The sequence below is a fragment of the Barbus barbus genome (genome assembly GCF_936440315.1).
Source record: "Barbus barbus genome assembly, chromosome: 12".
Lineage (NCBI taxonomy): Eukaryota > Metazoa > Chordata > Actinopteri > Cypriniformes > Cyprinidae > Barbus > Barbus barbus.
In genome coordinates, this window is record NC_136740.1 from 31,361,432 (window position 1) to 31,376,281 (window position 14,850).

The 14,850-nt window shown below is 35.2% G+C and overlaps 2 protein-coding genes across 2 annotated transcripts in view; one reads left to right on the forward strand and one right to left on the reverse strand.

The window, feature by feature from the left end:
* The window catches only part of LOC306877598 (palmitoyltransferase ZDHHC11-like), a 16,075-nt gene extending 2,294 nt beyond the window's left edge, over positions 1-13,781 (reverse strand). The window contains exons 1-9 of the mRNA XM_079429453.1: positions 13,579-13,781; positions 6,389-6,610; positions 5,491-5,669; positions 4,362-4,463; positions 4,113-4,237; positions 2,965-3,120; positions 2,779-2,891; positions 1,602-1,660; positions 1,459-1,522 (exon numbers count right to left, since the gene is read on the reverse strand). Of these exons, the coding sequence (XP_079285579.1) occupies positions 1,459-1,522; positions 1,602-1,660; positions 2,779-2,891; positions 2,965-3,120; positions 4,113-4,237; positions 4,362-4,463; positions 5,491-5,669; positions 6,389-6,610; positions 13,579-13,587 (1,029 nt within the window). The 5' untranslated portion in view covers positions 13,588-13,781. The remainder of the gene's footprint in view (positions 1-1,458; positions 1,523-1,601; positions 1,661-2,778; positions 2,892-2,964; positions 3,121-4,112; positions 4,238-4,361; positions 4,464-5,490; positions 5,670-6,388; positions 6,611-13,578) is intronic.
* Positions 1-14,850, forward strand: part of ifnlr1 (interferon lambda receptor 1) — a 676,379-nt gene that overhangs the window by 259,600 nt on the left and 401,929 nt on the right. The window lies entirely within an intron of this gene.

Genomic DNA, 14,850 nt, shown 5'->3' on the forward strand with positions numbered 1-14,850 from the left:
GTTAATGTACAAAGTTTATAATAATTTACTTCCAAATTGTATTCCGAGGCTGTTCAAAATAAGAGAAAGTCACTATAATTTAAGAGGATTGTATGTTCAAAAAAGTAAGGGCAAGAAATAATGCAAAAAGTAGGTGCTTATCTGTAAAATAAGGGGTAAATCTATGGAATAAATGTGATAAGGAACTAAAAGTATGTAATTCACTTTGCCAATTTAAGAAAATGTATAAAAAATAAGGTGATAAACAATTATATGACTCAGTATTAATAAATTGTGGTTGTATTGTTAAAAAAACTGAAGTAATAGCTGGAGTGTGTATTTTTATGATTGTTGTGAATTATGTTTGTACATTTTGGAAAATGTTTTTGTAATATTGTTTATTTTGTGTTATTTAACTTAACTTAAAGTGTCGCCCATTCAGTTAATAAAATTATTATTGACATATATTATTGATACTAAAATAACACTGCATCAATGGTAAACTGAATAAATATTATAAATAATAAATAATAAGTTAATTTATTAATAAAATAGTAGTGCTGTCAAACTATTAATTGTGATTAATCACATCCAAAATAAATGTTTTTGTTGACATAATATATGTGTGTGTACTGTATATATTTATTACGTATATATTATAAGACACACACATGTATATATTTCAGAAAAATATGTTATGTTTATATATTAAATATATTTATTTATAATATAAATTATATGAATATAAATATAGACATGTAAATAAATATTAAAATGTAAATATTTTCAAACTATATACTGTATGTGTGTATTTATATATATATACAGTAATAAATATACACAGAACACACAGATATATTATGCAAACAAAAACATTTATTAATAATAGTACAAGTTTAAAAATGTATTAATAATATTAGAAGTCATTTATTAATAATATTTTGCACTAGCTTTTATTTATATAATTTATATTTAATTTTATTTTAGGTTTTAGTGTTTTGTTATGTCTTTTTGTTATTTGTATTGTTTTTATATATATATATTTCTATTATTTATTCATTTATTTTCATTAATTTATTCATTTTCATTAATTTATTAAAACATTATTTTTCTATTTCAGCTTTAGTTTTAGTACTTAAACATTTTTTCAGTTAGTTGCAAATGCTAAATGTTTTCACAATTATTATTTTGCATATTTATATTTTATTTGTAGCTTTACTTCAATTACTGAAAAGGTTTCTATAGGGTTAATTTTAGTTTTTTAGTTTTAATTCTACTTCATTTAGTTGCCAAGGCAAAATTTCAAATTTTCACTTAAGTTTTTTTATTTCATCTAATATTCATATTTGATTTGCCTTTAGTTTTTGGTTAACAATAGCAATACTGATTCAGTGCTGATTATGCTGCATAAGTTGCTTCATCTCTGATGCCTTTATAGGCAGCTCGCCATGTTTTGAAGCGGGTAGCTGGTCTAATTACCTCAGCACAGATGGGTTCTGGCAGTCCAGCGGATGTTTGTCCTCTGTCATCCAGTTTAAAAGTACTAGGAAAAAAGCAGCAGAACATCTGAAGTGATTGCCTAAGAAAAGATCTACCCATTACCTATCTGTCTTAAAGCTTACCAAGACCTGCTGGAGAGCGGAGAGTCACAGTTCACCGGTGACCCCAGCGGCCCGAGACTCTGGGAGGAAGAGAAAACACAGAAGTAGCTGAAGTCTGTGCAAATGTGCATGATGTTGATGGGTGGGACCTTGTTTTGATCTGAATCAAAGCATAAAAAGAGTCGACAACTTCCTTTCTTATCCCATGAGATGAGATGATTGAACATCTTGAACTTTTGGCCACACTTGAACTGAGAAGAAAAAGCTACACCATCTGTGATGAAACCATATTTTGCATCAGTTATTTAGCGTTTTGTTGAATTTGCATTGCATTATTCTTTATATCAATATTTATTCATATTCTGAATGACCTTGTAGCTTGGTTAAACTTGTGGCTACACCTGAACCGAGAACAAATGCCTTGAAATTGTATTTAGCATGAATTTTAATACAAAATATTTTTTTCTCCATTAATTATTTAGTGTTTTGTTGTATTTGTATTGAATGATTTTTTATTTATTTTCTTTTATATCTGTTATAGTGTTTTTTTTAGCATTATTTAAACATTTAACACTTATTTTGATGATACGTATGGTTTCAAAGCAGCTATACAGAAAATGCATGTTTCAAATATTATAATTATGAATTATTATAAAATATTAAATCTACTTTGTAATTGTTAATAAATAATAAGTTGATTTATTAATAATTTAACTATTATAGCATTTATTAAAATAAATTATTAATTAGCTTTTAGCTTAGTTAAACATCCTACAATTAATTCAATAATAAAACAATTATAATAATTTTTTATTTAGCATCAATTTGAATACAAAACATTTTTTCCCCATGCAAAGAAGTTATTTTTTTGTTATTTTAGTATTATTTAATTCAGTTCAATTTAAATTAATTGTTTATTTGTATAGAGCTTTTAATAATACATACCATTTCAAAGCCATGATTTATTAATAAATGAGCTATTATAGCATTTATTAATATTCTGAATGAGCTTTTAGCTTGGGTAAACTTCCTAAGATTAGCTTTAGGCCACACCTGAACTGAAAAGTAATCCATGCTGTATATTTTGCATAAAGTTTAATGCTAAATATTTGTTTTATCCCTATGCAAAGGAGTTATTTAGTTTATTGTTGAAGTTGCATTGCATGATTTGTCTTTATAGTTTTTGTATTGTCTGTACCTGTGCGGTGGCTCCGTTAGACGGCAGCGCCGGAGGAACCTGCTCTTTCTCTTTAGGATTCGGCGACTGACGCTTCCTGATGATGTACTCGTAAGTGCTGATGCCCTGAGACACTGAGACACGACACAGAGTGAACAGAAGCTGGTGTCTGCCTTTAAAACGGGGTAACACAGGGCTCAAACTCACATAAGTAAATGTGGAAGCACAGTAAGTGGCAGAGCAGCAGGAGAGCAGCCAGAGCCAGCAGGACGGTGATGAAGGCCAGCGCCAGCAGACCGATGGAGCTCGTCTCTAAAGGAGCCGCCGGCAGGAAAACCAGCCACGTGCCATTGCCTTTCACAGCTGCCAGAGAAATTACCCATGACAAAATGAGAAATTAGAGCCATTCACTGCAAAAAAACCATTACTTGCTCACTATTGCAGTCTATTAAACATCTAAACAAGATACATTTACTTGAAAAGCAAAATGACTGTAGATATTTAGACTTGATTTCTGAAAATATTAAGTGAGTTTATGTTTAAAACGGGAAAAGTATCTGCCAATGGGTAAGAAAAATAAACTAAACCAATAGCAGATTTCTTGTTTATTGTATTTACAATAAATATAAACAAATTTAAAGCAAAACAGAAATATAAGAAAACTATTAAAAATTACAAAAGCACATAACAAAATTACTAAAAGCTAATTCAAAATATTAATAGTTTATAACAATATATAAATAATACTAAACCCAGAATTGGAATATTTGATATTTGGTGCAAGAAAAATAGACCCGATTTATTCGTTTTTAAGCATAAATTTGCTTAATTTTGATACTTTTAACAACATATAATAACATTTTAGTAAGATTAGGTAAGGGTCGGTAAGATTTTTAAAAATGTTTTTGAAAGTAGTCTCTTCTGTTCACCAAAGCTACATTTATTTGATCCAAATACAGTCAAAATATTTTAAAAATAATAATAACTGTTTTCTATGTAAATATATATGTTAAAAAGTAACTGATTTCTGTGATGCATATTCGTATTACTCCAGTTTCAGTGTCACATGATCCTTCAGAAATCATTCTAATACACTGATTTGCTGATTTCTGATTATTATCAGTGTTGAAAACAGGTGTGCTGCACAATATTTTTGTGGAAATCGTGATACATTTGATTTTTCAGGATTTAAAAATGAATAGAAAGTTTAAAAGAATAGCATTTGTTTGAAATATAGACATTATTAATGTCTTTACTGTCACTTTTGATGAATTCAATGCATCCTTGATGAATGCAAGTATTAATTTCATGGGTTGATGAACTGGAATTGAGTCCGGAGACACGGCAGGTCTTACTCTGAAACTGCGGCGCGGTGCGCAGGACAGCGGGATTCACATAGTGCTCAATGAAGACAAACAAGACCACAAGAATGAGGAGGATCATCCCAATAACAGCAGAGGAAATGGTTATGAAAAAGAACCTGGGGAAAAAAATACAATGTTTCCTATAGGAAACCTCTCAGCCACTGTCAAACATCTTTAACGAAGCAAACATATGCAAATGCTGCTTCTACATTTGTGTTATCAAATGGCACGTCTGCTCACCAGTAGTTCCTTCCTCCCACACAGTTGTTCAGCCATTTGCAGTGATGGTCGAAGTCTGCGATGCATTTGTTGCAGGTGCTGCAGTGTTTGGCTTTAGGTCCGCTGTGAAGGGAGATGCTGATTATTCACTAAAGCAAACCGTTTGGACGTCTATCTGGACAAAAGACATTTATATATCAGAGCTGTATCACATTCACAAATAAACTGAGAATTTCTAAATTTGAATTGAGGTAGAAAACAAGATTATGAATTGCAATTTCAGAAAATAAATCTAAAATGGAACATTGTTAACTAAAACTATTGTTTTTGTAAATAAAATAAAGCTGAGATATAATATACTGTATGATAAAACTTATAAATGCCTTAAAAAAAACGTATAAATGCTGTCTTGTCTACTAACTACTACATTGTCACTAAAATGACTAAAATTGAAATTAAAAAAAGCTAAACAGAAATATAAAAAATGACAAGAATTGCTCTTAAACAAATTAAAATGAACACTGAAAATATAAAAATAAATGATAATTCAAAATATAAATAATTACTACAATAGTACATAAAAATACTAACACTGAAATGGAATGAAACGTCTGTAATAATCAATGAACAATTAAACAAACATTTGAAATGTTGATTGGGCTACTAACTGAAATAAGTTTAAACTGAAGTACTACAATTACTAGAATAATAAATAGAAATAAAAATAAATAGAAATATTTAAAAAGAATAAAAATGACAAAAGCATATTAAAAGCATTACTAAAACGTTGACAGTTTTAAACAAATTGCAATGAAATTAAAAATATAAAAATAAAAGATTGTTAACACAATATTAATACATACTACATTAGTATATAATTAATACTGAAATAGAATGAAGCTCCTGTAAGTGTATATTATATTATAAAAATATGAATACTGTAATAGTATATAAATAATACTAAAATAATGCTGAAATTGAATGCAAATGTAGTTTATATTATAGTTGAAAGTAAGGGTGGAAATATATCTAGACATGCCATCTCAGCTAATACAGAAATATTCCACTTCCTGTCATTTCAGTTGACACTCATGAATTAAAAGGAAGCAGATTCCAATTCTATTGTTTCTCGATGGGTTTCGGTACGTACACGTCCACCTCACACAGTGTGCAGTGCAGATTGTGGATGACGTGCTGATGTTTGGTGTTGTCAAACACAGGCATAGGGCTGGAGTAAGCCTTCCTCCTCTGAACGCTCAGATCTGCGGGGTCGATCGTCACCGCCGTCACGTGAGTCACCAAATGCAGAACAAACGCTGTGCCGATCAACTAGACCTGAAGTGTGAAGGTTCAACAACAGTGCAAACAAACACCACACTGATTCAGATCTCAGCTGTCTGTCTGACTGCATCCTCCAATTATCTGCACAAACACACGCTGCTGACATCAGCCTGTAATTGAGCTCACGCTGCTGTCTGAAGAGGCCTGTTTGCTCAAATGTCTTCTTTACTGATTCACTTAAAAATAAGAGTCATTTGTTCATGACTTGGATAAACTCATCTTGTTCGCCTATGTTTGGGTCTGCATGCAATCGGCCGAGACAATGCAACAGAAATATTATCTATTTATTATCTTTGTACATTCAGTTTTTTTGCATCTGTTTGCACAGACTTTGTTTGGGAAACCCTCGTTATTTTGGCAATGCAATGTGGATTTAACTGGCTGTAAACTAAAACTGAAAATTTTAAAACTCAAAATATTAATGAATATTACAATAGTATATTAATAATCTTAAAATATAATTGAAATGGAATGAAACTGCTGTATTATTGTATTATATATTATATTATATTTAGTGCAGTCAAATGATTAATCGTGATTAATAAAATAATGAATAAAAAAATAATGTTGATACTGGTTAAATTATTTTGAAGAGTTAATGGAAGAAAATTGGACACCATGATCACATGATGTTTTACAGTGTGTTTTGTGATCAGAATCACTTCCATGAAACGTTTCTGTTTTTGTGGATTGTTTGTAAAGGATACGGCGTACGCTGCAAAGCTCCACGGCGCCGGCAGAAGAGGCACGTAGATGCCGAAGCCGACGATGGCCATGAAGCTGTAGACGAGCCAGGCGAGGAGCTGGAAGCTGTGCAGAGGCAGAGACCAGCCGTTGATCCTGGAGTGAAGCGGCAGAGAAAACAGCTCATTTCTACTGCCGGCGCTCTGCGGAGCTGTCTGTCTGCGGTGCCGCCCGAAGCAGTTCAGCTGCAAACACACACAAACAAGATTCAAGACTTTTATTCGTCACATACACAATTAAACAGAGTATAACCAGCAGTGAAATGTAGGTCAGGTCCGCTCCAAGGACAGTGCAATTATATAGAATACAAATATTAAGAAAAAGAAAAGTAGAAAAATAAAAGAATAAAATAAAAGATAAAAAATATAAATATAAATGTGCAGGTCAGTGTTGTTGACTTAAATAGTAATAAAGAGGAATGTGCAAAAAAGTTGTACAGGGTATTTAAATAGCAGCAGTATGAGGTAGAAAAAAAATTATGAATAGCTTATAGATATGGTGATATTTACATGGAGTGAAGTGATGTTATGACACAGAGTTAGAGTTTAGGAGCCTGATGGCCTGGGGGAAGAAGCTCCTCCTAAGTCTCTCAGTTTTTGCCATCAGGCTACAGAAGCGCTTACCAGATGGAAGCAAAGTGAATAATCGGTTACCAGGGTGATTAGAGTCCTTGATGATTTTAACAGCTCTATTTTTGCAGCGTTTGAGGTAGATGTCCTGCAGAGAGGGGAGAGCAGACCCTGAGATGCGCTCAGCTAAGCGCACAACTCTCTGTAGTGCTTTGCAGTCCTGATTGGAGCTGTTTCCATACCACACTGAGATGCACTGAGTCAATACACTTTCTATGGTCCCTGAATAGAAAGTTTTCAGGATTGCTGGTGAGACCCTGAATTTCCTCAGCTGTCGCAGATAGTCTTTGCCTGGCTTTCTTGACCTGTGTTTGGATGTGTGTAGTCCAAGTCAGGTTCTCGGAGATGTTTACACCGAGGTACTTGAAGCTGCTCACCCTCTCCACAGGGGTCCCACTGATCCTGAGAGGAGTGTAGGGCCACTGCTGTCTCTTCCTAAAGTCCATGATCAGCTCTTTAGTTTTGCTCACATTCAGAGAGAGACAGTTGTCCTGGCACCATTATGGGAGACTCTCTACCTCATCCAAGTATGCGGTCTCATCATTGTTGGAGATGAGGCCCAGAACCACAGTATCATCAGCGAATTTGATAATAGATGTGGAGCTGTGAGAGGACACGCAGTCATGCGTGTAGAGAGAGTAGAGCAGGGGACTCAGGACACAGCCCTGTGGGGCTCCTATGTTCAGGGTGATGGAGTTTGAGGTGAACTGGCCAACTTTCACCACTTGAGGTCTGCCGGTGAGCAAACGCTCTTCATCAATACAGCTAGATCATATCTGACCCTGGACCACAAAACCAGTCATAAGTGTCAATTTTTGGAAATTGAGATTTATGCATCATCTGAAAGCTGAATAAATAAGCTTTCCATTGATGTTTGCTAGAAGTTTGATTGCGACATATAATCATTGCTGTTAATAGTGTTCACCGTCTGTTTGATTACATGACATTAACTAACTGCTTGATTTTTACCGTACATTTCTGCCATATGGACATCAACTTGAGATACCACTGATAAGCTATTACTAAATATAATGTAGAAACTTTAATTTTCTATAAAGCTGCTTTGCAATGATTTGCATCGCGAAAAGCGCTATACAAATAAACTTGAATTTAATTTAATTGTATGCATGGTTTGTTAGGACAGGACAATATTTGACTGAGATACAACTATTTGAAAATCTGGAATCTGAGGGTGCAAAAAAAAAAAGAAGCAAAATATTCAGAAAATCGCCTTTAAGTTGTCCAAGTTCTTTGCAATGCATATTACTAATCAAAAATGAAGTTTTGATATATTTACGGTAGGAAATTTACAAAATATCTCCATGGAACATGATCTTAATATCCTAATGATTTTTGGCATAAAAGAAAAATTTATAATTTTGACCCATACAGTGTATTGTTGGCTATTGCTACAAATATACCAGTGTTACTCATGACTGCTTTTGTGCTCCAGGGTCACATTTGAAAAAAAACAAACAGAACTGTTCTGTAATCGATGCATGAAAGGCTAAATCATTGTGCTTCGAGTCTCTTCAACCAGAACAATGAAACATTTTAAAAGACTCTGCCTGACATCATTATGTTTGCTTGACAAAGCTGCTGCTGTCAGTAGCCTCCTGCCCTTGAGTTACAGTTTCTCTCCAAAAGCCCCAACCTGAGACCAAAACGTCTAAATGCAACTCCTACACTAGGATTTACTTTGAAACAAACGGCTAGTGAATTTCACATAAGATTTACAAAGAAACAGCAAATAACACATTAAATTAAGCGAGAAATTCTGAAGTAGAAAGACTGAAATAGTATTTTCTCTTAGTAGGCCTATTCCATCTTTGGTTTACTTATAAGTTCGAAAAATAATTGACACTGTAAAGCATTCGGCCTCTTATCTTATAAAATCCCTTTTAATAATAATAATAATAAACTTTATTTTATAAAGTGCCTTTAAAAGCAGCTTCTCAAAGCGCTGAACACAATGTAATCAAATGCAAAAAAAAAAATCAATAAACAAATGCAAGTTTAAAAAAATATGTCTTAAGCTGAACTTTAAAACCATCATAATTCTGAACTCCCCTAAGTTCTAGAGGCAGAGACTTCCAAAGAAAGAGAAAGCATTGTCACCCATAGATCTTAGACGTGTTTGAGGAACATAAACACTGTTGTACAGACCCAGAAAGTCAGGAAGGAGACAGATGAAGAAAGGATGCTTTTAGACTAGTTAGGACATTCATGTGAAAAGTTTAGATAATGACCAATTTCACAATACATGTTTGATACTACCAATCAGGGTAACACATTACAATCCAAATACACAAAAACATACCCCACAGATAGGACTATTAACTATTTTGTTTCTTCATTTGCCTCCACAAGTGGAAAATGTACCGTATCTCATAGGGTCTAAAAAGAACATGTCCGGGCACTTTTGCAGAAGCATAGATGGATTATATAGTTGCTGACTTGGATAATTGTTTGCCATTTTAATCTATTGAGCATCCATTGATAGCCATAGGGACAAATGTTTGGAAAAGTTTTCATCACAAAACAAAAGAACTCAATGGCTCTCAGCTCATTCATTCTAGTTCTTATTCAAAGGTGTGAAACAACAAGAACATTTGACGGAACAACCCATCTGAGATCATTGTGACACTTCATAACACATGGTAAAACAAAATGAACCACATCCTGATCACAATATGGCCACTGCCATAAACAGGGTGTCATAAACATCAAGAAACAGACATCAAGAAAACAGGAACAGGAGGTCAAAGCTGTCAATGTGACACCTGGGGGGTCATAAATCAATCGATTTGTCCCTCATATTTTCTTCTGACATCAAAAGATGAATATGAGATGAGAGATTAACATTTCAGCTTTTATTTACAGGTATTTTCATCTGGATCTGATTTCACAACTGATACACAACCACTGGTGTACTAAGTAACACCTCAAACAGGTAGATCAAGGAAAACATCAGCAGTTGACGACAGAAACATTGTGACCGCTGTAAAGAAAGACCCTAAAACAACTGTTAGTGACATCAGCAACAACCTCCAGAGGGCAGGAGTGAAGGAATCACAATCTACTGTTCGCAGAAGACTTCATGAACACAAGTACAGAGGCTACACCAGAAGATGCAAACCAATCATTAGCAAGAAGAATAGGAGACGAGCCTCAAAAATTCTGGGACAAGGTTTTATGGACCAAAGTGATGGAAAGGCTAAAGTTTGGAGAAAGAAAGTATCTGCTCATGATCCCAAACATACAAGCTCATCTGAAACACAGTGTACACAGGTGTACATTATAGTACACATTACACAAGTAATGTAATGGCTTGGGCTTTCATCGCTTCTTAAGTTGCATCAGTGTGTAAATCAATTAATGTATAAGACACATTTTATCATTTCATTCAGAAATAATGTAAAATAAACAAAACGTTTACAAACATTAGAAACATGTATTTATATTCCCTACACTCCACAAACAATCCTGTAAATTTAGCAGTGTTCGGAATAGAAAAAAGAACGAAAACATAAGTAAAAAACAAACACAAATTATAGTGGCATTCACTATAAACATATATTATAAACGCCCAGCCTAAATATTTAAAGCGAAACTGAAACTAGTGGCGTGGCTGCTGGAAAATGCACAATACAAACTCAAAACAAACTCACTTGCCTTTTCTCATTCATCACCAATCCTAATGTGTGCGCTTTGCACAAATGAGGACAATAGAAGAAATCAAACCATTTAAAATTATATTCGGTAGCTGAAATAATGCTGAAATCAAATAAAAATATTCTATCAAAAACTTAAAAAAAAAATGTTGCCGGAACAGAACTTAAGGAAATGTAATGTTGCCTTGATAACAAACTGAAATAAATAAGTTGAAGTACTAAAATGACTAAAACAGCAATAAATAAAATTTAAAGTTAAATAGAAATATAAAAAAAACTAATAAGAATGTCTCGAGTTCGAACCCCCCCCCCCCCACTTCCTGTCAGCTCTACATCATAATAAAAGCAAAACGCCAAAAATAAATAATAAAAAACTAACAAGAATATTGAGCATATAACGAAATAACTAAAACTACACTGAACAAAATTATAAACGCAACACTTTTGTTTTTGCCCCCATTTTTTCCGAAAACCAGTCAGTATCTGGTGTGACCACCATTTTCCTCACGCAGTGCAACACATCTCCTTCGCATAGTTGATCAGGTTGTCCACTCCTCTTCAATGGCTGTGCGAAGTTGCTGGATATTGGCAGGAGCTGGAACACGCTGTTGTATACGCCGATCCAGAGCATCCCAAACATGCTCAATGGGTGACATGTCCGGTGAGTATACTGGCCATCCAAGAACTGGGATGTTTTCAGCTTCCAGGAATTGTGTACAGATCCTTGCAACATGGGGCCGTGCATTATCATGCTGCAACATGAGGTGATGGTCGTGGATGAATGGCACAACAATGGGCCTCAGGATCTCTGTGCATTCAAAATGCCATCAATAAAATGCACCTGTGTTCGTTGTCCATAACATAAGCCTGCCCATACCATAACCCCACCGCCACCATGGGCCACTCAATCCACAACATTGACATCAGCAAACCATTCACCCACACGACGCCATACACGCTGTCTGCCATCTACCCTGTACAGCAGGGGCGCAGATGGGATTTTTTAACTAGGAGGGGACCAAGCTGTCAGCAGTCCAGTTGTCGGGGGGGGGGGGGGGTCTAGCTTCATAGTACTGGCTTAGTACTGCTGCTCCATAGTGTAAACAGAGTATGAGCGATTGCGAATCTCGAAAGTTAAAGTGAAACTAAAAAAAATCCTTGAGTTTCTCTCCACCGCTGGAAAGCTGCTACGATCTATATTTACGCTGGTCCTACCTCTTGCCTGATCGTAACCCTTCTTTTTAATGTTTTGTTTCTATGATATTTTCCTCTTTTTTTTTTATCTGCCATCTCTCTCTATCTATAGTCGATCTGCTAATATACGTCCTGACTCCTGTGCACTCAAATAGAGCGCTCTCTTCTCTCTATCAGTACAAGACACGCCCCCTTACTGCTGATTGGCTACACGTGTTTTGGGACTCGGTCAGACACTGCGGTCAAAAGCGTTTTTAAAAAATGGCTTAGCGCATGTGGCCTGGCCACCACTACTTAGGTTAATGTACATAGCAGAAACCCTGATTTATCGTCCATATACTGATGTTGCCTTTCGTAGAGACAGTGAGCATGGACGGATCGGGTCACTATGAATCTGGGGGGGTCATGTCCCCCCCGTCCCTAGTGCCATCTGTGCGCCTGCTGTACAGTGCCAGACGCCATCGAATGTGAGCATTTGCCTACTCAAGTCGGTTACGACGACAAACTGCAGTCAGGTCGAGACCCCGATGAGGACGACGAGCATGCAGATGAGCTGCCCTGAGACTGTTTCTGACAGTTTGTGCAGAAATTCTTTGGCTATGCAAACCGATTGTTGCAGGAGCTGTCCTGGTGGCTGGTCTCAGACGATCTTGGAGGTGAAGATGCTAGATGTGGAGGTCCTGGGCTGGTGTGGTTACATGTGGTCTGCGGTTGTGAGGCCGGTTGGATGTACTGCCAAATTCTCTGAAACGCCTTTGGAGACGGCTTATGGTAGAGAAATGAACATTCAATTCACGGGCAACAGCTCTGGTGGACATTCCTGCAGTCAGCATGCTAATTGCACGCTCCCTCAAAACTTGCGACATCTGTGGCATTGTGCTGTGTGATAAAACTGCACATTTTAGATTGGCCTTTTATTGTGTCCAGCCTAAGGCACACCTGTGCAATAATCATGCTGTCTAATCAGCATCTTGATATGCCACACCTGTGAGGTGGATGGATTATCTCGGCAAAGGAGAAGTGCTCACTAACACAGATTTAGACAGATTTGTGAACAATATTTGAGTGTACATAAAAGTCTTAGATCTTTGAGTTCAGCTCATGAAAATGGGGGCAAAAACAAAAGTGTTGCGTTTATAATTTTGTTCAGTGTATAAAACTAAAACAAAACATATATAAAATAAAGCTCCAAATATAAATAAATACTAAAATAATATTCAGTGCTATAATATTAAAACAACACTTTTTGCAACACCCTAGCAACCACAATTCCCAAAAAGCCCAGATTTTTAAAGACTTTTATAAACCCTAAATAATCCTCAGATTTCCCTTGTTCTGTCTTCAAGCTTCAAAAGTCAACATTTTGTGTTTGTAAAGCACATGAACAGATTTAATGTGTTGCAAATGTCATCATCATAAATGTAACCCGAAGAAGCTCTGAGGGACTCAAACATTAGTGAAAACAGAGTAATAATGAGTAACTTACACAAAACCAGTGCACCAGGAACTCTTGTCTTATGAATAACCACGTTAACTATTACCTTTTTTACTCAGAATAAAACCACTGCTACTTTATTTAACTTTTAATAACACCACACTTAATACAATGTACACACAATAAATTTTCCACACAAGCATGAATAAAAAGCCACTTACATTCGTCATTGAACAGCTTCCAGCAGTTTTCTCTGAAAGTCATCTGCTGTTGATCATATGGATCTGTTGATACAGTTCTTCATCTCCTTCATAGTCCACTATACAGCAGCAAAGCCATTATCCTGTCTTAATATCCTATTTTAACGCTAACATATCTCACGTACCATATCAAATCCTTACAATATTAATTATTCGCCAAAAATAGGATGAAACATCTTCCCACGGCAGACGCGCATCTGACTTGAGCCGAATAAAATACAAACCACTACTGCGAAAGCGTTCCTGTTGAATATTAATTATGTCATGCGTACGTCACGCTCAGGAACCTTCCAATGGCGAGCGGCAGCTCATGAATATTAAATAATCACGCTGCACTTGGCGTCAAATAGCTCATGAATATTAAACAGAATAAATATGCGACTCGAAACTGAAATGTGAACGCGCTTTTTCACACTTCATTTGACCATTACACTATTTTTTTAAAGCGCATATAAACAAAACAACGCAAAAAATAAATTTTTTAATAGGAAACTCAATCATGAAAGGGGATTTAAAACTTCTAAAAAGTGTGAACAATTGTTTGACTGTAACTTGATACGGAAAAGTTCAAACAATGTGAATACAATGCAACTACAGAACATGGAAGTTGTCAGGGGTGGAAGATTTTAACTGTTACCTAGTGACCACAAGGCCATGCAAAGCCAAATGCAAATGAGAGCTGTCTATGAATGCATGTGAGAGTTCAGCACATTTTAAGAGTTTTACACTGAAGGCAAATATCCAGAACATTTTCATATCTTAATTTAATGCATGAAATACTAAACTCCCAATTTTTAACTTGCTTTTATCTGTGCATTTAATGAATACGCACTGTGCTGCATAACAATGTAACATTTTTTCTTTTCTTTTTTAACATTTTAAATAAATTTGCATTTATATATATTTTTTTCATATGCATTGTTTTGGAAATCCAGTTTGAATCACCATTGTGTATGAAATGTGCTACAAAAATAAACTTGCCACATCACAAATGAAGTGAACATTGTGAATTTTAAATCACTTTTGTCACATAACTCCTGCATTAAGCAATGCCTTTAGATATTTATTTCCACCCTGTTCATTTTCTTTCTCTGTGCAAACTTAATGTTTGGCTTTTTTGTTTTGTGCACTAAGCAATTCTGTCACTTTGTTGCGTTGCTGCTTGTAAAATGACTCCTGAAGCAAAACCATTTGAGAACCATAGTGATATTTGGACAAAGGGTTTAGAGGATG